This window comes from Haliotis rufescens, unplaced genomic scaffold (assembly GCF_023055435.1).
Source record: "Haliotis rufescens isolate VD_foot unplaced genomic scaffold, xgHalRufe1.0.p SCAF_9, whole genome shotgun sequence".
NCBI lineage: Eukaryota > Metazoa > Mollusca > Gastropoda > Lepetellida > Haliotidae > Haliotis > Haliotis rufescens.
The window spans coordinates 24,165,431-24,190,504 of record NW_025964383.1 but is presented as its reverse complement, the minus strand read 5'-3'; the positions used below and the strand labels follow the sequence as shown (position 1 = coordinate 24,190,504).

Below are 25,074 nucleotides of genomic sequence, written 5' to 3'. Positions count from 1 at the left end.
AGTATATCTGGCGTATATATTTTATGTGTGTATGATGGTTTACATTCACCGTGACTTGTGACAGGTTGTCATGACAGTAAAGGTTATGTCCCTGTCTCACGAAGATGGATTTATGGGGATTGACGTGGATTGTAATTAATGTTAAAAATCGTTATAAATACTTCCACAAACCTGTCTTTTTTACCTTTGCAATGTCTTTTTGTATTTCATTTGTATGAAGATTTCCAGCATGAATTATGTATCGCATAATGACTTGCTATACAGGCATAACCCAAACTTGCAAATACTGCAATACTGACGTTCTGGCATTGGAAAATGAATTTCACACCAACCCCCTTTGTTCAGTATCCTTTAGGGCTGGGACAGGTAACTCGTGGTTTGTCACGTGATATATTGTTTCATGACAAAATTTCACTATATAACTAATTGGTTACACAACAATTTTAAGTATCTAAAGTTCGCATTTCTTCATGACTATGAACACGTTCCTTCTGACTTATATATGTTTGAAAAAAGCTAAAACTGCAGTTAACTTCAGTGTATGCATGACCACATCGTTTTATACGTGTATCTAAATACATTCTGCCAGGGCTACTGTTAAACTATTCCCAATCGGACATTTTGTACCTATCTCTTGACACCAACAGCGGCACCTTGGTAGGGTCGGGTAATAGGGGTGTGGGTACCTGGGTTGTAAATTTGGACTCGTCCCAGCCCTAGTATCCTTGCTATGTATTATCCTCCCCACGATTAACACCATATAAGGCAAGTACGTTCCATACCCGTTCAACACTAACGAGGGGGCACGGGTGGCCCAGTCGTCTGAGGCGCCGTGATTCGCTGTGCAGAGTTGCGTCCCTTGGGCACGCCAGAAACCTATGATTGTGGGTTCGAATCCCGGTTCGCCCCGATTATGTTTCTAGGTGTGTCAGCACCATACCCATGCTCGTGGGTTTCACCTTTTTTGTAAACGTCTGAGACCTGCATCACTTCGGGCTTTCCTCCCACATTAAGCTGACACGCCGTGATATAACTGGAATACTGTTAAAAGCGGCGTAAAACCCAACTCACTCACTCACTCAACACTAACGAATGACGTCATGTTCTGTCAAACAAATCAAATCTGTCTAACAAATAAACACTTGGCTGACATAGTATTTCTATATTAACACGTTTCTTGTTGCTTACGTTAGACACTTATGTCTTTATGAATGGTGTAAGCAGAGTAACGTTGCTATGTAGGGAAGGTTGGGTAGCATTGTAGTTAATGTGCTCGCATGGTTGTTATTTGTGAAGTCTACAGAACAGAACAGAACTTTATTTACACCCAGGCCAGTATCCTCGGCATATGAGGTACAAATTTGGAAACAGTATAGGCATATAACAATCCATTTCATCTCTTGCGTCACAATTCGTGTGTATACACGGGTGACGTGATGCACAACATCCGCAATACCAACATTCAATTTTATCTCTTACGTCACAATTCTCGTGTAGACACGGGTCATGTGACACACAACATTCGCACTATCGCCATACTGGAGGAACGTAACCCATTACTCATTTTGACAACAAAAAACAAAGGCCATCCTTGTTGTTTACATTTTATTTTTTGTAAGAAAATAATCCTTGTCATCTCTTTATGGACATTGTGCAAGTTTCCCCACAACAACAAGGACAACATGCCTAGGAAACACAACATCTCAATCAGAGTGTATTCTAAACACAGGGACACACATGCCAAAGTGTAGGGACCGAAACCTGTATAAATCATGAATTCTAGTTCACAAGCCATGACGTAACCAGCATATACAGTAACATAACATAAGCTCTTTCTTATTTCACATTTTGGCATGTGTCACATTCGTTAAAGTGCAGATAATGTGTTACATTCGTTAAGAAGAAGATCAAAGTGTTTTAGTAACCCTATAATTCCTGTGAAGATCCGGGGTAGAATAGGTCCTCAGCAACCCATGCTTGCCGTAAAAGGCGACAATGCTTGTCGTAAGAGGCGACTAACGGGATCAGGTGGTCAGGCTCGGTGACTTGGTTGATGCTTGTCACCGTATCCCAATTGCGTGGATCGATGCATAACACATACGCTACTCTTAAAAAAACTGAAATCCTTTTGGTATATATTTTTGTAATTTTAATGAATGGTGTAGTTTATATTTTTTGTTTGTTTGTTTTCTTTTCTTTGTTGTTTAACGCCACACTATCAGTATTCCAGCTATATGACGTCAGTCTGTAAATAATTGAGTCGGTACCAGACAATCCAGTGATTGACATTATGAATATCGATCCACGGAATTGGTATACTATCACATGTATCAAACAAGTCAGCGAGCCTGACCACCCGACCCCGTTAGTCGCGGTCGGGTAGCCTAGTGGTTAAAGCGTTCGCTCGTCACGCCGAAGACCCGGGTTCGATTCCCGACATGGGTACAATGTGTGAAGCCCATTTCTGGTGTCCCCCGCCGTGATATTGCTGGAATATTGCTAAAAGCGGCGTAAAATCAAACTCACTCACTCACTCACTTATACGACACGCATGGGTTGCGGAAGACCAATTCTAACCGGCTCTTCACGAGGGGAGACAGGCATGGGTTGCTGAAGATCAATTCTAACCCGTAAACAAATGTGGCTTGTGCATGATTGTTACGAATATGTTTATTTGTACTCCTCTATCGGCTGTTAGTTCAGGCGAGGTGTTTGGCGTTGCTGCTAGAAACAAAACGATGTTACGTCGAATTTGACCCCAAAACAATGAAAAAAAAACCCGACCGCGAGACGTTACAAATAATTATATACCAGGGCCATAAACCACAACTGAAATATTTTCGGGTTGCACCACAATATTACACTCAACACGTGGAATCCTGATAAGGATTGGATCCCGCAAGGTTTGGAATGTGAGCACGAAGTATGAAGACGTTTGGTAAGCAGGCATAATACCTCACAAATCCCCATTCAGTATATTACTACTGGGAGCTCGGGTCTAACAAGTATGGAAACTGTAATCCTTTAACACGGACGTATCCTAGTCGAAGACGGCTTTGTTGAACCGATTCCTGGGTGACCTTTGAAGGTCAATTGGAGTCCCCAGTACTTTTGATTCATGTCAATCTAAACCAACGTTTTCGTCCATTATGACAACATATAATTTTAACATTGACTAAATAGAGATCATTACACGAGCACGTGTGTCATACTGATTTTACAAAACGAGTGTCAGAATTCTTGTATTCTTGCGTCATTCGTCACCACTCGCCCCTTTCCGTAACCTGCAAGAAGACTCGTCCCCATATCGATGAATGTTATGTGCGAAAATACGACAAACCAATCAGATGCGCGCATGATTTCAAGTTCTTCGTCAAAGAATCCCTCAGAAATAATTTTTGATTTTACATATGTCTTGCACCTAAAAATATACCAAAGACACAGTTAAATGTGTTCAATCATACTGTATAATTTCGCACGTCCCGATGTGGATTAAATTGCATCTGAAATATATATAATGTATGGGGAAATATATGTGAACCATTACGCAACGAGTTGACAATTGTTTTAGGTATGCCCGTTTGCGCTAAGACGGAACCCGGTCGCAAAAATGGCCATGAGAGGGGCACGAGTCGCTATTCGGCTTGTCCCGGAATAACACGATTTGGTTACGAATGTTCTTGCGTGTGTACAATCTAGTTTTCCCCGCCGTCATATTGCTGAAGTATTGCTAAACGCGGCGTAAAACCTTTGTCTTTTCTTTGTTTGTTTGTTGTTTTACGCCGCACTCAGCAATATTCCAGCTATATGGCGGCTGTCTGTAAATAATCGAGTCTAGACCAGACAATCCAGTGATTGACATTATGAGCATCGATCCATGCAATTGGGATACGATGACATGCATCAACCAAGTCAGCGAGCCTGACCACCCGACCCCGTTAGTCGCCTTTTACGGCAATTATGGGTTGCTGAAGACCAATTCTACCCCGGATCGTCGCGGGTGTAAAACCATATCCACTCACTCACTCGTATCTTTTAGAAAAGGAAACTGAAAAAATGGAAATAGCAAGTCAGCCCTGATTATTGCCAAAAGCTTCTTGAACACAAATATGAACCACGTTGAAACGCAAAAAATGATGTGAAAATCACTAAAAATAAAACGCAACCACGGAAATGGGAATATGGTACTACCGCGGTGGACATGACTTCGTTTTTCTGTATATTTTGAGTTTGACTTTTACATGTTTCAATGAACATGCTTCATGTTTGGTTTTCAAGAAATTAAAAAATATATATTATATTTCAGTTTACGGAGATTGAAGAAACACATTTACCTTTTTTTATTTTTCTGTAGTTCTTTAGTATTTAGTATATTACTGACGATTAGCTTTAGGAAAGTCTAAAAATGTTTAGAATAGAATTCCGAAGATGAAAAGAAGAAGTTATCTCGAAGAACACCATTCGTCACCACTCGCCCCTTTCCGTAACCTGCAAGAAGACTCGTCCCCCTATCGATGAATGTTGTGTGCGAAAATACGACAAACCAATCAGAATGCGCGTATGATTTCAAGTACTTCGTCAAAGAATCCCTCAGAAATAATTTTTGATTTTACATATGTCTTGCATCTTAAAATATACCCAAAACACAGTTAAATGTGTTCAGTCATACTCTATAATTCCGCGCGTCCCGATGTGCTTTAAGCTGCATCTGAAATATATATAATGTATGGGGAAATATATGTGAACCAATACGCAACGAATTGACAATGTTTTAGGTATGCCCGTTTGCGCTAAGACGGAACCCGGTCGCAAAAATGGCCACGAGAGGGGTACGAGTCGCTATTCGGCTTGTCCCGGAATAACACGAGTTGGTCACGAATGGAAGAACACATGGGCATTGCGTGTCCCTCATAGGCTACCCTACGTCTTTGAGAATCGTTCCCATTGACTGACTTAGGGATTCACTAAACAAAGTCCAGTGGTAAGTGGACGATACTGTCCAGTCTAACGATATTCCCCCCTTAGCTAATGGGTTTGGATAAACGAAGGTGTCTACTAACGAGGCTCCACTGTATCACAGAACCTTGTTATTGCACATATATTACATACAAGTCGACACAATGAGCGTTGTAGACTACACAAATTCACCGGTTGTAAAAATATATGATCTGAAAATTTAACTTCACTGGATCCCTGGAGTGCATCGCCCGGAGCCCCTGGAGAAGGTTTGTTGAGCTGGACATTGTCCTATACTGAGCGTCCTGCCTGAGTCACAGTACATATAGTAGTTCCGTGAGGAAGGGACGGGGTGGTAGCCATCAATGTGCCCCGAGCAGGAGGGGTGGCGTTGATGACAAGGTACACATGTGCGGGGGTCCGGGCACATCTGCTGGTACTGGATATAGTCGCCTGAAACATTGAGTGTAGAAGTGGGAGAGTGAGTGCGTTAATGGGCGAGTGAGTGGGGCAATGAATGAGTGAATGGACGAGTGAATTAGCGAGTGATCGAGGGGGTGGGAGAGTGAATGGGCGAGTGAGCGGGACAATGAATGAGTGAATGGACGAGTGGTCGGGAGGGTGAGAGAGTGAATGGGCGAGTGAGTGGGACAATGAATGAGTGAATGGACGAGTGAATTAGCGAGTGATCGGGAGGATGGGAGAGTGAATGGGCGAGTGAACAGGAGGGTGAGAGTGAGTGAGGTGACTGGGAGGGTGAGAGTAACAGTAAGCCGGTTAGTAGAAGAGTGAATGCAGCGATGGTTGAGTTATCGAGTGAGCGGGTGATCGGTCGAGTGATCCGGCGAGCGGGTTAGTTCGCGAATGTAGGTGAGTAAGTGAGACAGTGGTTATGTGAGCGAATCACATTTAACTATAACCTAAGTATAACCAGAGCAAGAAATCTTCCGCCAACATATATTAGTATGTACCGATCGCAGATTACTTTCAATTGTAAAATACACTGACCATCTTCCCGAGGCAAGAGAGTTAACTGACTATGTAAGTCCAGTTTCCACCCTTGCCGAACTAGGCTGGTATTATGGAGTTACATTTTGGCTGGACAAACGAGTCTGTGCATAGTCCAATCAAAATCGCGCACCGAAATCGAAATCCGGTTCGTAAACTGTCGTGAAGATTTCCGTCGATTGCAGGATTCCCAAAGGATGTGCACCGCCAACTCGTTGTCAACAGATATTTTACAAATCTTTAAATGTTTTAAATCAAGGTGCTCGCGTGATTTGATGCACTTCGCTGTGTTAGACCCGTTTTATCGCAATACACATCTTGATTATCGATCAGATCGTCTTGACGGGGCGCCGCCATTTTGTTTGAAACAAATGCAAGTGATACGAGAGGTGGATTCTGATTGGTCATAGGAGATAGGAGAGGCTTAGAGGGACATAACTCATAATAACCACTGGTGGCGCTACGATCGAGCCCAGGAACAAGGATGGAAACTGGACTTTTAAAGACAGTTGACGCTCTTGCCTCGGGAAGATGTACACTGACATGATTAAAAAAAACACAATAATGCGATAATTCATGTAATTTTAGTATTAAAGTACCAGGAAACTGACTAACACACGAAAATTATTCATATGAACAGAATACCTTTAATCATCTATGAAATACCAAAGATGTTTCGTTTACCTCCTAACACTAACACTCTTAACACTAACGAGGGGGAAGCAGGCCTGATGATATATCTAGTGGATTACTCCAACAGGCCTCGGACAAACACAACGAGGTACTCCAAAACCTGAAATGTACACACTCGGTGACATAGGTGGACAGAAGTCATGCATTACCATCTCGCCGCTCTACAATAACCATCATATGTGTCTACTCTCCTGAGACGCAAGTCTCGCCGTGGACAGTGATAGCCTAGCATTGCATGTAACCAGGTATAATGTTTATTGGTTTGTGAGGGTAGAGCCTCAGACACAGTGGCTGGGATCCGGGGTTAAAGCAGCATCTCATCGGGGAGGAAATGGCTGAGTATGCATTCTTGAATAGGTGACCTTGAATGAGTACCTTGAGTGTTGGTTAGTTTGGTGTTTAACGCCGCAAGAATAATGTAAATAATCGAGTCTGGACCAGACAATTCAGTGATCCATTTCATGAGCATCGATCCACGCGATCGATGACATGCTTCAACCAAGTCAGCGAGCCTGACCACCCGATCCCGTTAGTCGCCTTTTACGGCAAGCATGGGTTGCTGAAGACCTATTGATCGCGGCTTTGAACAGAGTTTAGACATCACGGCGTGTTAGATTTACGTCGGAGTAAAGTATGCTGATCAGTGAGAATGTGAGAATGTGAGAATAGAACCTGATTCTGGCATCTAAGGGGCAGAAAAATTGCGGCCCCTTAGATGAGTTACACATGGAATCTTTCTGGAAGCGTTTGCAACGAAATGCATCACCTCGAATTATCGTCACATCATCTCTGCTACTTTGAGCAGTATGTGGGGGGCACGGGTGGCCCAGTCGTCTAAGGCGCCGCGATTCGCTGTGCAGAGTTGCGTCCCTTGGGCATGCCAGAAACCTATGATTGTGGGTTCGAATCCCGGTTCGCCCCAATTATGTTTCTAGGTTTGTCAGCACCATACCCGTGCTCGTGGGTTTCACCGAAGTGGTAAACGTCTGAGACCTGCATCACTTCGGGCGTTCCCCCCACATTAAGCTGACACGCCGCGATATAACTGGAATACTGTTAAAAGCGGCGTTAAACCCAACTCACTCACTCACTTGAGCAGTATGTGGCTTGGTTCTCGTGTAAACGTCATAATGTTTTGAACAATAATGACAAATTAAAAATAATAATAGAGATTTAAATTTCGCTTATCAACGACCCCATTATTCTAAACAAAACAGCATTTTAAAAAAATGTAGTAATACATGAAGATTGTTTTACTCTAAAACGATTAGGTGAGGTGCGGTGAAGTGGGGTTTACAGTCGCATTAAAAAATTACATCAAATATAAACTGACATGCATGCACGTGTGTGTGTGCGAGCGTAGGTGCGTGCATGCGTGGCCACGTGTACTACTACAGTCCTACCACCTGAAACAGAATCACGAAATATCGCGATGATTAATTAACAAAGACAGATGCATCTATGCTAATACTTTTAAAGTGAAAACAAGTCAGTCCGTCCATCAGGAATATTACATACTGTAATGACAAAAATTACAAAAAGTCCGCTTTTCAAGAAATATCCTTTTTGCTTCCGATAAATATTGTCACTGAGTTTTGATCACGTGGTTACAATGCGGGTAAGCTTCGGTAGTCAGGTGAATATACAGTCTACATTTAGCAGCGTGCGTACATAACAAGCACGAACTGAAAGAAAACCCCGTACAGAAGTAGTACTTTAAGCGCTTCTTTAAGCGTGCACTGCTAAATGTATCCTGCGTATAAGTATTAACACACATGCAGCTATCTTTGTTGATCAATAATCGCGATATTTCGTGATTCTTTTTCAAGTGACAAGAATTATAGATCCGGACTTATGTCGTTTTATATATACAAATGTATAGTGCAAGCTGACTGAGATACCATGCCGCTGTTTAACATGGGTACTCAGACACCAATGGAATGACTGACAAGAAGTCGACATTAGCCAATCAGAATGCAGCTTTCTCGTGCTTTACTGCACTAGCTTCAAACTGGCGACAACGCTTCGAGCCGTATTTTGACAAATTCTCGATTACAAATTTGAAAATCGAACAAAAAACCCATTACGGAATGTTTAATAGATGGCCTAGATTGTATGGATTCAGTCGTAATCCCCGCAACTGTCGTTCGGAATTCCCCGGGTTAAATATTTCAAAATTTCATGATTAGAAAACACATTCTAACTGTCACTTCTTGACCTGGTAAGCGACGCTCTGGTTGGTCGGATGAAAGGTCGTTCTGATAATGGGATGTCCTCAGATCTTTGTTTAGCGGGAGCGAGAACGATAATCTAATTTTAATGAGATTGGACCTTCCGCTCTCCAGACAGACGTCCTAATCACTATACTACGGCCCACCCCTCAAGTTATCGCCATACGTCAGTAGGAACAATTACTCAAACACATGTCTTGAAGGGTAAGGCATTGACAAGTCTGCAAATGTAATCAAAGGGATTACACTACTGGTCTGAATGATTCCCCCAAACGCCGTATTTCCTCTCATAAAAGCACACTCCCGACCCCATATACACAGATATAACGGCTCCATGTGTAATTACAACGTCTATAGTCATGTGGGACATGGGTACTTACCTGTCTTCGTTAATAGACAGGCCAGTTCTCCACATCGAGCAATAAATCAGGGGAGCTTTATGACGTCATGTGACAGATTATATTATTCAACCCTGCCTGACACGTCCATATGACGTAACACTTACATTAGTGTGGAGGCCCCATGTCCATCATCATCATAGGAAGTATCTACATACAACCGTGAATCTAACTCAACTGCCGGCCAAAAGAAAGAAACAAACAAGAAATGGTTATTCGGTGGTGATGTATTTGATGTAGTTTTTTGTAAGAAAAACAAGGGGCACTTTACAGAATTTATACAATTAAGTGTTTGTTTTGCGAGAAAGATTAAACCAAGATGCTGTGCCGCTGACGTATCATGACGGTGTTTTTAAATCATGCATGAAATAATTGCGCGAATCAATTCTCAAACCAAAATAATCGAGCTCCGCACAGGGAAGCCGACAACACAAGCGCTGTGCAGAATAAACTGGTTCAGCCATGTTTTTACATTAAAGGCAAACAGAAGAAAAAGCTCTCGGGTTTTCTTAAGGATGAGTTACAACATACTAATTGCCAGGTTGATTGGATTAGCAGTCAGTATTTATCGAAACCTAGATTATCGTATAAATGTCTCTGCCTAGCCTGTCCCCAAGGCCCTAGAGAATAAAGAAAGAAAGGAATCAACTCAAGTCTAGAATGAGTTTGCAAGTCCTGATTGCCTAGCTCCTGAAATTAAACACTGTTCGCGGTTCCATCTGGATTGTATTTAATATTTTTTATATTTATATTTTTAAATAAAATATATAACTATATTTCTGGGACTAAATGTTAATCTAGCCTCGGTCCTATGACGATAATCACGTTGCAGAAACAAGGCAGTTGTTTTCCCCGGAAAAAAAACGCTTACTGATCTTCTAATAAGCTTACTGCCGAGATGTGGTCACTGGAGCAGAAACTTCTTTCGCGGAATAAGACGAGCAGAGCCGAGGTAGCGTTGAGGTTATCGGCTAATGTTTGTAAACAATGCTTCAGAACTGTTGTCTTCCAGCATTGTCGTCGGACTCGATGACTACTACCACGCCCCCCCCCCCCCCCACCCCCACCCCCACCCCCACCCCCCCGGCCCTATGTCTCTCGAGTGATGGACGCCCCAAGTATATACAAACCCGCAAAGTATTGACGATGAGAAAATGCCCTTGATACAGGGATGGGGAAACAGATGATAAGGAATCAAGTATGATGTTAAGAACACCAATTCCTTACTAATATCAATTTACGCAATGATGCATGCACATATGATTACATAAATCGGCATACATTGCATGGTTAATATTGCCATCGTGGATCTGTGTGGCGTGGAGTTACACTATTGCATGGATCATTGTCAGATTATTACCCAGTGCTCTCTGGAGAGATGACCAAAATGGCAGATTCGCGTATTCAAAGGCTATATGGAAACTTACATGGCCATGCAGGGGTGAGGAGAAATCGGGTTTGACGTCGCGTTTAAGATTATTGCACTTATATAGCGACATGCATGCACGTGTGTATGTGGCTGCTTGTACTAGTCCGGACCGATTTTTAGTGCTAGCTTACTGAGATACCATACCGCAGTTTAACATGAATACCCCACTCAGACACAGTATACTGACTCCGAGCCGACCAGTCCTTAATACCGAGCGCAGGCAGGGAAACAACAAGTACCATCTTTGAACGTCTTTTATGGAGGACAGACAGCGTCATGACATACTGTAACACGATCCTTCTGTTCAGTGGAGCTCAATGGAAGAAATTACATGATGCAGATAAAACAAAACAAATAATAAATATATCATGTTATCAGTTATACACAGAATATATTACTTACATGGAACTACGGGCACGGGCCGCTTGCCACACTGAACTAATTTGAAGTGCAAACATCTTCTATGCTCTTCCGAGAACAGCTGCGGGTACGGGCACTCCATGACGTATTTGACGTATTCGACGCTGCTGGCTGACTGGGAACAGTCGAAGTACTGAGAACAACTCATCTGACTTGGTAGTTTTGCACCTGGATTCCATTTACACATGTGATCGAATCGACCTGTAGTTGGAAAAGTATTTAGAAAAGTATTTTACACATGAAGTAGTAAACATATAAAGTAACTATGAAACTGATACAGTAAGTCTTAAATATTGTAGTGAACGGTTTGGGCATGTTCCTGTTCAACACTGTGTGCCAGAGTACTCCACCAAAACATTTGTAAATGATTAAACAGTGTCCTAAATGATACTGAGAGATGCTTTACCATTGTTGTTTGTTTGTTTGTTTGTTTGTTGTTTGACACCGCACTCAGCAATATTCCAGCTATATGACGGCGGTCTGTAAAAAAATCGAGTCTGGGCCAGATACTCCAGGGATTGACATCATGAGCATCGATCCACGCAATTGGGATCGATGCCATGTATCAACCAAGTCAGCAAGCCTGACCACCCGATCCCGTTCGTCACCTTTTACGCTGATTGGTCGATGCATGTCATTGTATCCCAGTTGCCTGGATCGATGCTCATGGTGTTAATCACTGGACTGTTTGGTCCAGACTCGATTATTTACAGACCGCCGTCATATAGCTGTAATATTGCTGAGTGAGGCGTTAAACAACAAACAAACAAACAAACAAACAAACAAACAAACAAACAAACATAGACGCACTTACTCATTAGTGAGTGAGCATGTTTAGAAATATTCCAGCAATAATAGAACAAAAAAAGGCTTCACACCTTAAATCCATGTGGGGAATCGAACCCGGGCCTTAATTAGGCATAACGAGCGAACGCTTTAACCACCAGTTTCCCAACCGACCCACCTACTCGTAAAACTATATGATCTTACCTAAGGGATTGTTTGAGCAATGTCTCAGGTCCACTTTGTGGGGCCAGTCACACATGCCATTCTGCCGGCTAAACACCGTACCGTGTGGACACTGGAATGTATAGGCCTTGCCAGTGTTACATAGGATGTAGGCCCCACAGTCCCAGGGGCTATAGCGCGGGTACACCCCATCCTCTGCACACAGGGTGTCAAACATTGACATTCCATCTACAAGACTTATGACCCCTGAGAAATAGTGGGTTATGATGAGGACTGTTAGTCGTATTATAGGACCCATTTCTCGTGCTGAAAAGAGAATGATATAACACTTAACTATTTAAACATGAATGGATACTTTTTGTTGTTAGGTCTACTATCGCCTACAGTGCACTTTGCCTACAGTATTATCAAAACAATGTTATACACCAGTCGCCGTCACTAATGAGCTCCCATTACCTTCAGTAGGAATGGACTGACTGAAAAAAACAACCTTGATAAGTGATCACAATTTTATTTATACTTTGCAACAAGAAAAACATTACATCAAGACATCACTTGAAAATAATCAATATTGATTGAATGTCCACTCTTTTCCCTACATCATATCTCACTCATTACAATAGCACATTAATAACTTGTCACTCTCCATTGATCATGTCTTTCACTCAGTCAAGCTTAATGATGTGACCAGCAGGATCAAGTAATTCAAGGGGCTTTTCTGTCCATTTGATAGCTGATCCTTCAGTCTCTGCAGTCTCTGGTCAATATATATATATATATATATATATATATATATATATATATATATATATATATATATATATATATATTATATTATATTATATTATAGAATTGTAATGCTTTCTTTTATTATCTGTACAATAGGATTAGTGAAAAGGCGTGAGGGGGCCTTTCGACTTCTATGTTAAAAGACTGTCAAGATCGTCAACAAATATATGTTGTGGCGTATTAAAAATTCTGTCATCAATGAAGGCTACACGTATGGATATATGTATACATGAGTATAACATACTCCAAACACTTATAACATGAGTCCCTTTGAACAGTTATCCCATGTTTTGGTTGTTTGTTGTTTATTGTCTAATACCCCACTCAGCAAAATTCAAGCGTCTGTAAATAATCGAGGCTTGATCGGACAAGTCAGCGAGCTTCTTACGACAAGACCAATCATATCCCGGATCCACATCACACCCGGATGTTACTAATTTGTGTGTGTGTCATTCTCAGAATCAGAATCAGAATCAGTTTATTCTCAGAAACCACAAAAGGTGGTACAAGAGCATATTACAATAAATAATTATGCATGTGTACAAAAAGCAGACAAGATGGCAATTAATAACAACATGTGATTACCTAGCATTTTTAATACTAATGGACATTTTTACAATGAATCTCAATTTTAGATCCTGTGTGTTTGTTGTTGATAAGAGTTTTACAAATTTTATAATATTTGGCCATTCAGTATAATATGGTGAGAGAAATGTTCGCCTCTCTCTTTTAAAATAATTACATCTGAATAAGTAGTGAAATTCATCAGCAATAGATGGGGAATTACATAATTTACAAGTTCTATTTTCCTTGGGAATATTTTTCCATCGACCAGTCTCATTAGGTAAATTATGATTACAGGTTCGAAATCGTAGTATTGGAATTGCTATTCGTTTTGGCAATAGAAGATATTTATCGAGAACCGGAGTGTCCTTTAAATGTTTATAGTATAAGCCTTTAGAACTAGAATTAACGTCACTTCTCCATTTCTGAAAAAAAGTGATCTTTAAGTATTTGCTCTCGAAACAGAACAACGTTTCGCTGTCAAGTGCTGGGTCTGACTATGATGGACTGCGTCGATGGAGTTGGTAGCTCATTATTTTTCAACACAATCCCCTCCGAGGTCCACACACGTCTGCCAACAATGCTGGAGTGTCTGGATCCCACTGGTGTAGAAGGCTTCTTCCTGATGTGTAGAACCTCATCCATAGCAGGAATAACGTCATCATCATTTGCATAAAGCGAACCAGACAGTTCTTTCTTCAAGTTTGGGAAAAGGTGGAGTACTCACCCAATCTCCTTAAAATCAGATCTTAGTTCTTGCTATCGCTAAACACAGATCTGAGGACATCCCATTAAGGGTCACGTCAGAACGACCGTTCATCCAACCAACCAGAGCGTCGCTTACCAGATCATGAACGTGACAGTCGGAATGTGTTTTCTAATCATGCAACCACGAAATATTTAACACGGGATATTCCGAACGACAGTTACGGGTTTTATGATTATATCCATACAATCTAGGCCATCTATAAGCCATTCCAGAATGTTCTTCTTATCAGTTTTAATTTTTTTAAGCGAGAATACGTCAAAATATGTTTCGAAGCGTAGTCGCCAGTTGAAACTAGTGTCGTAAAGCTCGAAAAAGCTGCCTTTTGATTGGCTAATGTCGATTTCTTGTCAGTCATTTTATTGGTCGGTCAAAATTCGCGAAAGGTCGTTCTGACGTGACCCGTAATGGGATGTCCTCAGATCTGTGTTTAGCGGTAACGAGAGCTAAGATCTGATTTAAATGAGATTGAGTACTCACTGTGCCTAATCTAGTGAATACGGAGGATGTTGAATGAATCCAAAGCCAGAATCATGCATTGCCGCCATGGCGACTGCAGACTTGGGCACAGGTGCATTGTCCTGGTGAAACAACACACCTTTAGTGAGATGTCCACAACGTTTTCCTCCATATTATAACGCAGTTACATACTAGCATGATATTGGCTTTTAGTGGTCTGTCTATCATTGTCCTCAGAGACAATACTTGTCCTGACATGAAGTGAGTGAGTTTGGTTAAACGCTCCACTGATCAGTTTACCGCTTACATCCCGGCGTGTCAGCTTGGTGTGGGTGGAAAGACCGAAGTGAAGCAGTTCCTAGACGTTTGTCACTTTTGTGAAACCCATGAGCGCGAGTATAGTGCTGACAAACCAACTCACTCTCACCAAAATGGAATATAACATCTACTGAACATTTTAAACATCACATACTTTGTACATCAGAAAGATTAAAACTGCTTTGGTTTCGGATATGTCTGGCAACAAGAACATGTTTTTTAGTTTTATATCTGAGTTTGTATATTGATTGAAATCATCCTACGAGCAAGACTGGCATGCAGCTCTTTTCCCCGTTCTAAATAGCTACTCTACGCTTCTTTCAAAATATACTGTGGCCTCGAATTCTGTATTAAAGAAAGGTTAATTTCAAAATTCCGTGCTGCATTAGCTCAACTTAGATGTCCTTCTCACCAGCTCGGAACTGAAACTGGTAGATATGTTAAAGAAGTAAAATCAGATAGACTATGTCATGTATGTAAACTAAGATACATAGAGGATGAATACCATCTTGTACTTGTGTGTTATGCTTATGGCAATCCCAGGAGTGTGTATGTACTCCCAAAATACTACTTGTATCCAACATTACATAAATTAAACTTTCTAATGTCTTAAAAAAAACAGAAACGGTTTAAAATCTTGCAGCGTTTGTATATAAGTCAAGACAACTGAACAATGTATATCAATGTATATATGCTGTCACTCTCTCAAGCAATGGTGTAACTGTAGAATGGGCCTATGGCCTCCACTACTTTATGAATAAAGATAAAGACAAAATAATACATGATATATTTCCATATATTACCCAAATATGGACAGTATTTACATATGTACAAGTGTAAAAAAAGAAATAGTCAAACTGTAAGTACAGTTAACGAAGGATAAGAATTTATGGATGAACAACTTCTTTATTACAATTAAGAGCGACGTTTCGTTGTAGGTTCTAACACCGTTATCAAGCAAGTGCTTGAACCTACACCGAAACGTCGCTCTTAATTGTAATGAAGAAGTTGTTCATCCATAAATTCTTATCCTTACTAAGTACTCCAACTTCTAAATGCCTATCAAAGAAGTTGTAAGTACAGTTGCAAAAAGACCCTTACCTCGCACAATACTTGAACCGAATACTCGTGTCACTTGACAGAGTACTAATATATCACTAGACAGTAGGGGACCCTGATGATCACCCTGTCATGTCCAGTGCGTCAGGACAATCATATAAATTACCCAAAACAGTGTATACTTCCTTACTCGTTGCTGCACGGTTTACGCTTCTGTCAGAGCATGGATTTATTGATGATACTGGCATGTCATTTTGACATAAATCCTGGGTTTGTACACAATAGGAGTCGGGATTACGTGGTATGTTTTCAGGGCTATGCATTCGTGGTTCTCTATGAAGTTGTCACTATGTCATACTTGCTATTTACTTGTACTTCGCAACACTATTGTCTTTATAAATGTTGTCATATATGAAATGAAATAAAGTTCCCTTATATGCAGATACAATAAGTATTATTGGAGGCGAAAATTAACAATATTATGTAACTCTTATGCTAAGCAATTTGGTCTTAACTTCTTTTGACTTTGTAAAGGATCAAGCATGATAAGTTTTCTCTCACTGGAAATTTGAAAGTTATCGAAACTTTTGAAGTAATGTATGTTGAGCAAAATATATTTCATGTCCTTTTTTCTTTCCTATATATAACATGTTTTGCATTCATAACACGATTAAGTACATGACCATGATGAGTGAAAAAGCCTACTATTTTAAATTCAAGAGACAATAAACAAGACTGTTATTGAAGATATCTTTTTATATTTCATTTTTTTTTGTACCGCTGGCAACTACTGTGGAAACAGCCTGGGTTTATGATTTGTTCATGTAAAAATATTAAGAAAACGCTTACTGAGAACTTTAAAATCCGACTCATGTATACCATTGTTGTTACTGTTAATCCTCTACTGTTAATCCTCCACCAAATATATATATTCTGCACTATGTCCCCCATTCAGTCTTGCTTGACAACGGTATAAGGATCTATACCAAAACGTCGCTATTCACAGTATTAAAGAAGTGGTTATCCATAAAAATTGTGTCTATCATTAAAATCCGGGTTTTTGACATATTTTGACCTAACCCTTATTTTGGGGTTGTAATAAAGACGAAAGAAAGATCAAAGAACGATTCTCGTACACAGGAATTCATCTGATAACTTTAATTTTTTTTTGGATCAATTCTTAAATAACGCAGCCCTCATACCATGTCCCCAATATTTGGATATAAGGGAAACCATGCCAGCTGGTGATTCAGTATTTACATTTAACATATCGCTCTGTGTATGCACTAAAGTCGAACTTTAATACTCCCTTTAGAACATTGGTACCGCCTGTAAGTTTCGTCAGCCTTTTACTCTCTATCTCACAAACATGCCTTTACTTAAACGTCAACTTCACCGTTAACGTCATGGGCAGGTCCCTACTTACGCTACCTTCACATCTACACACCATAGCACCATTACATCACTGCCTGGTTGCTATGATAACCATTGGTGAATAACCATTAGGGGAAGAGACATGCCGTACTTTGAATCAAAACGTCATGGCCTTAAGAATTCTCCTACCCCTAGTCCGCTCTGCTAATGATAGTGTATCTATAGCATAACCTCGTTTAACCGGATGACATCGTTTATTGGAAATCGTTCCGATTGACGAATTGTTAACTTATCACGGGCCAGTGTGTACGTACCCGATAGTGAGTGAGTTGGGTTTATCACCGCTTTTAACAGTATTCCAGTCATATCACGGCGTGTCAGCTTAATGTGGGAGGAAAGCCCGAAGTGATGCAGGTCTTAGACGTTTACCACTTCGGTGAAACCCACGAGCACGGGTATGGTGCTGACAAACCTAGAAACATAATCGGGGCGAACCGGGATTCGAACCCACAATCATAGGTTTCTGGCGTGCCCAAGGGACGCAACTCTGCACAGCGAAACGCGGCGCCTTAGACGACTGGGCCCCCCGTGCCCCCCGTCCCCGATAGGAATCGCCCGGAAAACGAGACTGACGCTGTTTCACTGTATCACATATTCTAAATGTAGGCCACAAAATATTAATATTTTCCCCATGAAAACAAGCATGAATACAAAGAGAAAAAGTCGGAATGTCTCAGGACATGCCAGGAAAAACAATAAACGATGTCAGTTTTAAACGTCAACATCAAAATGTAGATTTTTCTCATTTGGGAGAGAGTGAGTGAGTATGGTTTTACGCCGCTTTTAACAATATTCCAGCAATATCACGACGGGGGACACCAGAAATGGGGTTCACACATTGTACCCATGTCGGGAATCGAACCCCGGTCTTCGGCGTGACGAACGAACGCTTAACCACTGGGCTACCCGACCGCCCCTTCTCATTTGGGGAAAGAACCCGAAAAATATATTTTATAATTTAATGCAACCTAATTGTTATGTTAAAGGTTGTAAGAGATCCGCTTGATTGTGTATGGTGTATCGCGAACACCTGGTATCATTACTATTTGATAGTGATTCATAAACACATGCTCATGATATAGTCGGAATCGTACAATCGACTCTGCTTTATGCCAATATTTCTATCGGATATGGAAATGGTTTTGTCGCTTTATATTCAATCAAAGCTGATGCTAAATTCGATCCCAACGTACTGCCAAGGTATAGCAAACACAACACAGATACAGTAAACTACGGTTATAACGAACACAAAGGGACCACTAATTTTAGTTCGTAATAACCGTAGTTCGTTATAAGCATATATACATCATGTATACAACAAATGGCCGGGAGTAAGATTAAGTTCGTTATATCGGTCAGTTCGTAATAAGCGTGTTCGTTATAAACGTAGTTTAATTTATTTCCCTTTGAATCTGTCAGAATTGACACCAGTTATATATCAATGTACAATACTTAGTTTAAAAATGTCAGTCCCAAAGCAACGTATATATTTGCTATCAATATACCCGTGTCTATGCTTATGTTAAATGAAATATACAAACATATCGAATGATATGAATGTCAGTGTCACATGTACACAAACAATAGCCAATAACACATTTAGAATAATTTAAAAAATGGATATTTCAATAGTATGATAAAAGATGGAGAGTAATGGAGACAATAGAGACGTCACATGAAGCCTACCTGTCCGTTGTGTATCCTATCCACAGATAAACTGATTCACATCAACTGTCTTCCTCGTTTAAATTCCCGGTGACAGTGTCTACGTCATAAGTAGCCTGTCAGAACAAAGACACCGTCACATATATCTCCTCCTCCGCAAGCCTCACTCACAACGAGGTTGTGACTGTCGTGTAAACCTAGAGAACAGCCGCAACGAGATTACGATCATTGTGTATGCGGTGTTGACGTAATTATTAGGCTTATTAGGAACAAGGTGAATCATTGTGTTACTATCATTTCCTGGCATTATATATTTATTGTATTGGTACTGATAAGTAGTTTTATTCGTTTAGTAAGTCTGTAGGTTGTAGCACAATGTCTCTTTCTTCAAAATGTTTAATTGGGACATTTTTCAGACTTCTCATGACTAATTACAGTAAACTACGGTTATAACGAACTCAAAGGGACCACTAATTTCAGTTCGTTATAGTTTGTTATAAGCATATACAGCACATTTACAGCAAATGGTCGGGACAAAAAAATAAGTTCGTTATATCCGTGAGTCGTTATAAGCGTGTTCGTTACAAGCATAGTTTACTGTATTTCGTGTTTTGAAGGTGTCGTTTTGTCCAAAGATGATTGACTTTGTCTTTGAAGCTGTTATGAAAGTGAACTTAGCAATATATCTGAAAGTCCAGTTTCTTATTATCTTATGATTATGTGAATGTTTTTTTTCCGCTTTTATTTATTTATGGGAAGTTTTAAGAAAAACATTAGGTACAAATATTGCCAAAAATGGGTTTAAAAGCTAAAACCCCTTGACCTAAAAATTCCCCAAACGTTTATGCTGTATTTACCTACATATCCTGAGAAAATAATGTACTACCTAGTGGTGCAATTATAGATACAGTATAAAAGCCAGTATCCTTCAAATATAGTCATATATAGGTGAGGTGAGGTGAGGTGAGGTGAGGTGAGGTGAGGTGAAATGTAGCTCAACGTCGCGTTCGACTAGCTTAATACTGCTAGCCCGCTGATATACCATGCGTCAACACAGTATACCGACTCAGAGCCGACCATTCTTGGTTGCATCCCCTGAATGCCGAACGTCAGACAGGGTAACAAAAAGATAGTGTTTTGGCATGACTAGGCCAGGAGATCTCCATGGACAGACTCCATGGATATTATGTTTGTGCATGTGTTACCGTGGCCATTGACCATTCGTTTGAACCCATGGTTCACCTATAGGAACGCGTAACCTAACCTACTGACGTCGAAGCCTAACGAGCGTTGCAGAGGTCAATTGGTATACGCAATCTCTATACGTTCATGGCCTTGTAAAACGTCACTCCAAACATGACAACAAAATCTTGTGCAGGCAATGCTGTAAGAATAAGGTATTAAAATAAGAATATTGTTATGGCGGGTTCAAAGCTGAGCTGACCTCTCGTATTCCGGTGGGCACGTGGTAATTTCTACTAACATGGTGTTGTGATTAGGGTTACGAAGCCACAGAAGCTGGGGGGGGGGGGGGGGGGGGGGGGGGGAGGGGAAGATATACTGCAAGGGTGAGACAAGGTGTAAACATACACAATCCCAATATGTGTGTCTGGATACAAATTTGTTTCACTTTGATTAAGCATTTTATTCATTTGTTGACAATAGCTTTATTACCCATCATTCATCATTCAATGTTAAACAGTAACATAAAATCGTTAGTGAGTGAGTGGGTATGGTTTTACGCCGCTTTTAGCAATATTCCAGCAATATCGCGGCGGGGGACACCAGAAATGGGCTCGGGTCTTCGGCGTGACGAGCGAACGCTTTAACCACTAGGCTACCCCAACGCTCCCGTGAGATTACTAAATTGATTGTTATGATCCTGCGTCTTTCGTTTCGGTTGAAATGAATTTCACATGGTGATAATAAAGTTAACTTTGACTTCGAGGTAATCGTAAACAGATTTACCAACTGTGGATAAACGTGATTTCATAGTCAAAAAGAAGTAAACATCTAAACAAGAACAACATAATTTAGTAAGTGTTTGATGAATAGATATTTCTGCTAAACTGACGGACAAAAGAAAGTATACACCCATGCTTGATGTGGCAAAAATGAAACAAAAGAGAAATGGTTATTCGAAGGTGATGTAAATTTATTTGATACGGGTATCACAGATGTGTTTTGAACCTTATTAGGGGCTATGTGTGTATGATAGTTTAGACTTCAACGCCCGAGAATAATCAGTCTAGAATAGCGAGTCTGTACCAGACAGTTCACTGATTGACAAAACAAGCGACGTTGAACCACTTTACTAGTGCAGCTGGAGGCCGTTTCAATGTATTGGGGTAAAAAGTCCCTATTTAGATTGTCTTTCTCTTTCAAACTACAACGGTGGTTATATAGCCACCGAATTAACCAGACATTTCGATACATCTTTACACGTACACTCACACAAAGTGCAGAATTTTTAATTTGTTTAATTCAAAGCGAAAACAATTTTTTAGAACCACGTAAGATCATCCTCAGCCCAATTAAATAATAGTACACTTTTAAAAGAATTTTAAAAGAAAAACAGAGTACTTTCGAGTAATATGCTTCTAAAAATTATAATATTATAAAAAAGAATTTTATCATAGTAACTTGTACGAGATTATGTATTGAGAGCACATCATGTGAATAAAACCGACAACGCCCATTCCACAATCATAAGAAATCTCCAATGTAGTCCATACACTGCCCTTTTCGCGAACACCAGGGCCCGATTGCACAAAGCGATCTTTGCACTAAGACTATCGCAAGCCTATGTTAAAGTATGGGAGTTAAGATCATCTTAGCACTAAGATTGCTTTGTGCAAGTGGGCCCTGGTATCAGCAAATTTATGACACACACTCATGATGTAGTCGGAATCATACCATGAACTCTTAATCATGGGAAATATTTACTAAACCTGGGTCCATTGTACGATTACGCCACATGAATCCCCAGCCAAGCAACAACCACGACGACACAGTATCACGGCCAAACACCAACCACGACATCCAACATGGACACAGGCAACCACGGCCATACAACAGTCACGGTCATAAAACTACCATTGTTGTCATCCGGCCACCAATGACGTAAGGTCATCTATTGCCTTCTGGCGGTTCATGCTTTTGCCAACCATATTTTAATGTATTGATCTGACATGACGGCAGCTGTCGGTGGCTTTGGGACATTCCGACATTCTTTATAGCCTATATATAGAACTAATTTATTCGATTACGTATTCTTACACCTCATGTGAATTCATTGAAGTATGGACCGCCTCCGTGGTCTAGTGGTAGAGCGTCCGCCCGGAGAGCGGAAGTTCCGGGGTTGGATCCCCGGCCGCGTCATACCAAAAGACGTTAAATGATGGTACTTGTTGTTACCCTGTCTGGCGCTCGGCCTTAAGAGGCTAAAACAAGGACTGGTCGGCTCGGAGTCAGTATACTGTGTCTGAGTGGGGTATTCATGTTAAACTGCGGCATGGTATCTCAGTGGGCTAGCATTATAAATCGGCATGCGTCCGGACTAGTACAAGCAGCCACACACACACACGTCGTCATATAAGTGCAATAATCGTTAAACTTTCGTTAAACCCCATTTCACCTCGCCTCACCTCATTGAAGTATGAATCTGCATAGAGTGAGAGGGCCAACCTATACGAAAGTCATTTTATATCACTCCTGAGGCGGTCGGGCAGCCAAGCGTTCGCTCGTCACGCCGAAGACCCGGGCTCGATTCCCGACAGGGGTACAATGTGTGAAGCCCATTTCTGGTGTCCCCCGCCGTGATATTGCTGTAATATTGCTAAAAGCGGCGTAAAACCATACTCACTCACTCACTCACTTCTATCATTCCTCCGTGTTTTATACAATATAATATGCTAGTTGTCACCGTGACTGACCCCCACGGCTACATACCACTGTATAGGTTCCCCATTGCACGCGTCTTCAATATCTCCCAGCAACATTTTCTTTCTTCAACACTCAAGAAACTAGAATTTACTAATGGCCAAGTGTTGAGCATCAGTACCAGTATATATTTCAGTCAGCCAAAGCGTTCTCTCGTCACGCTGCAGATTCCCCCGGACTCCCCACATGGTACAATGAGTAAAGCACATTTCTCTCCTGCTGGTTAAAACATTACTGAAAGCGGCGTAAAACCACACTCACTCACTCACTCACTAACTCACTAACTCACTCGGTATGCGGAAAGTAAAACATACGTTGGTTGGTTAGTTTGTTGTTTAACGCCGCACTCAGCAATATTCCAGCTATGTGACGGCGTTCTGTAAATAATCGAGTCTGGACCATACAATCCAGTGATTAATATCATGAGCATCGATCCACGCAATTGGAAAACATACGTAAGTACGTACAAACGTACAATGATAATCCCAGTTGAAAACGGTCTACCTTTGTCATATTTACCGCTAGTTTGGAAAACAAAGGACAACGCTTTCGGGTAGCCTAGTGGTTAAGGCGTTCGCTCGTCACGCCGAAGACCGGGGGTCGATACGCGACATGGGTACAATGTGTGAAGCCCATTTCTGGTGTTCCCCGCCGTGATATTGCTGGAATATTGCTAAAAGCGGCGTAAAACCATACTCACTCACTCACTCATTTTGCAACATTTAATATAAATGTTGCAATGCGAAGATATGGTCAACGAAACATCCTTGTAACGGATCGAAAGTCACGAGTTGTATTAACTTAGTATTACTTTGTCGAAACATCATGTTCTGTTCAATTCTGCTTCGCACAATTTCAATAGTTCATATTATGCTTGCTTTGGCCAGATATAATCTGCACTGTGATGTTGAAACATATTCTGAACAGATATAGTTTATGTTTTAAGACTGTTGACTTCTTACCATCAGTGGGGCACGGGTGGCCCAGTCGTCTAAAGCACCGCGATTCGCTGTGCAGAGTTGCGTCCCTTGGGCACGCCAGCAACCTATGATTGTGGGTTCGAATCCCGGTTCGCCCCGATTATGTTCCTAGGTTTGTCAGCACCATACCCGTGCTCGTGGGTTTCACCGAACTGGTAAACGTCTAAGACCTGCATCACTTCAGACTTTCCTCCCACATTAAGCTGACACGCCGCGATATAACTGGAATACTGTTAAAAGCGGCGTTAAACCCAACTCACTCACTCACTCTTAAAATTAGCGTGTGTGCTTTCTCCTTAGACCTCCATATATCTCTGACTTGATGAGAGTCGTTGCCCGAGGGAAACATATACACTCAAACCATGCCCTTATTTGTTTGTCATGTGACACGTGACCTGATGTGTAGTACCACAGATGAATGACGTCCTTGCCTTGTGAACCAATTGTTGTGTTTTTCCGGTTTACACTGACACATCACATGAGCACCGCTGTTGTTGCATGTCCAGTTATTCATTCATCACGAAAGATCCGGGGTAGAATAGGTCAATAGAATAGCAACCCATGCTTGTCGTACAAAACGACTATGCTTGTCGTAAGAGGCGACTAACGGGATCGGGTGGTCAGGCTCGCAGACTTGGTTGATGCAAGTCATCGTATCCCAATTGCATGGACCGATACTCATAATGTCAATCACTGGATTGTCTGTTCCAGACTCGATTATTTACAGACCGCTGTCATATAACTGGAATATTGCTGAGTGCGGCGTTAAACAACAAACGAACATTCATCAAAAAGGCATGTTTGCGTCATGTACCGTCACATACACATGATTTAATATGCCTTGTTTTCATTCCAATATATATTCCTGTAAAAGAATTATTTGAATGAAAGACATAAGTATGAACAGATTCAATATGGAGGAAGTATTTGGAGAGAAGCAATGTATAGAAATTGTAGTGGAAATTGATAAGCGACACATCAGAAGTTCTAATTA

At 41.0% G+C, this 25,074-nt stretch overlaps 1 protein-coding gene across 1 annotated transcript; it reads right to left on the bottom strand.

The window, feature by feature from the left end:
• Positions 1 to 6,712: 6,712 nt before the first annotated feature.
• LOC125377339 lies at positions 6,713 to 12,527 on the bottom strand. The gene is made up of 3 exons (XM_048390373.1): positions 12,126 to 12,527; positions 11,128 to 11,336; positions 6,713 to 6,757 (listed from the first exon to the last, which is right to left on the bottom strand). Exons 1-3 carry the CDS (start codon positions 12,400 to 12,402, stop codon positions 6,713 to 6,715), a joined length of 531 nt encoding a protein of 176 aa, XP_048246330.1. The 5' UTR covers positions 12,403 to 12,527.
• Positions 12,528 to 25,074: the final 12,547 nt, after the last annotated feature.

Bases quoted from the DNA above. Each gene is read 5' to 3' on its own strand.
- LOC125377339 (XM_048390373.1), bottom strand. From the start codon at position 12,402: ATGGGTCCTATAATACGACTAACAGTCCTCATCATAACCCACTATTTC. The intron at 11,337-12,125 runs GTAAGATCATAT...TTCCAACTACAG, and splicing joins TTGCTCAAACAATCCCTTAG to GTCGATTCGATCACATGTGT. The intron at 6,758-11,127 runs GTAGTTCCATGT...TGTACATTTCAG, and splicing joins GTGGCAAGCGGCCCGTGCCC to GTTTTGGAGTACCTCGTTGT.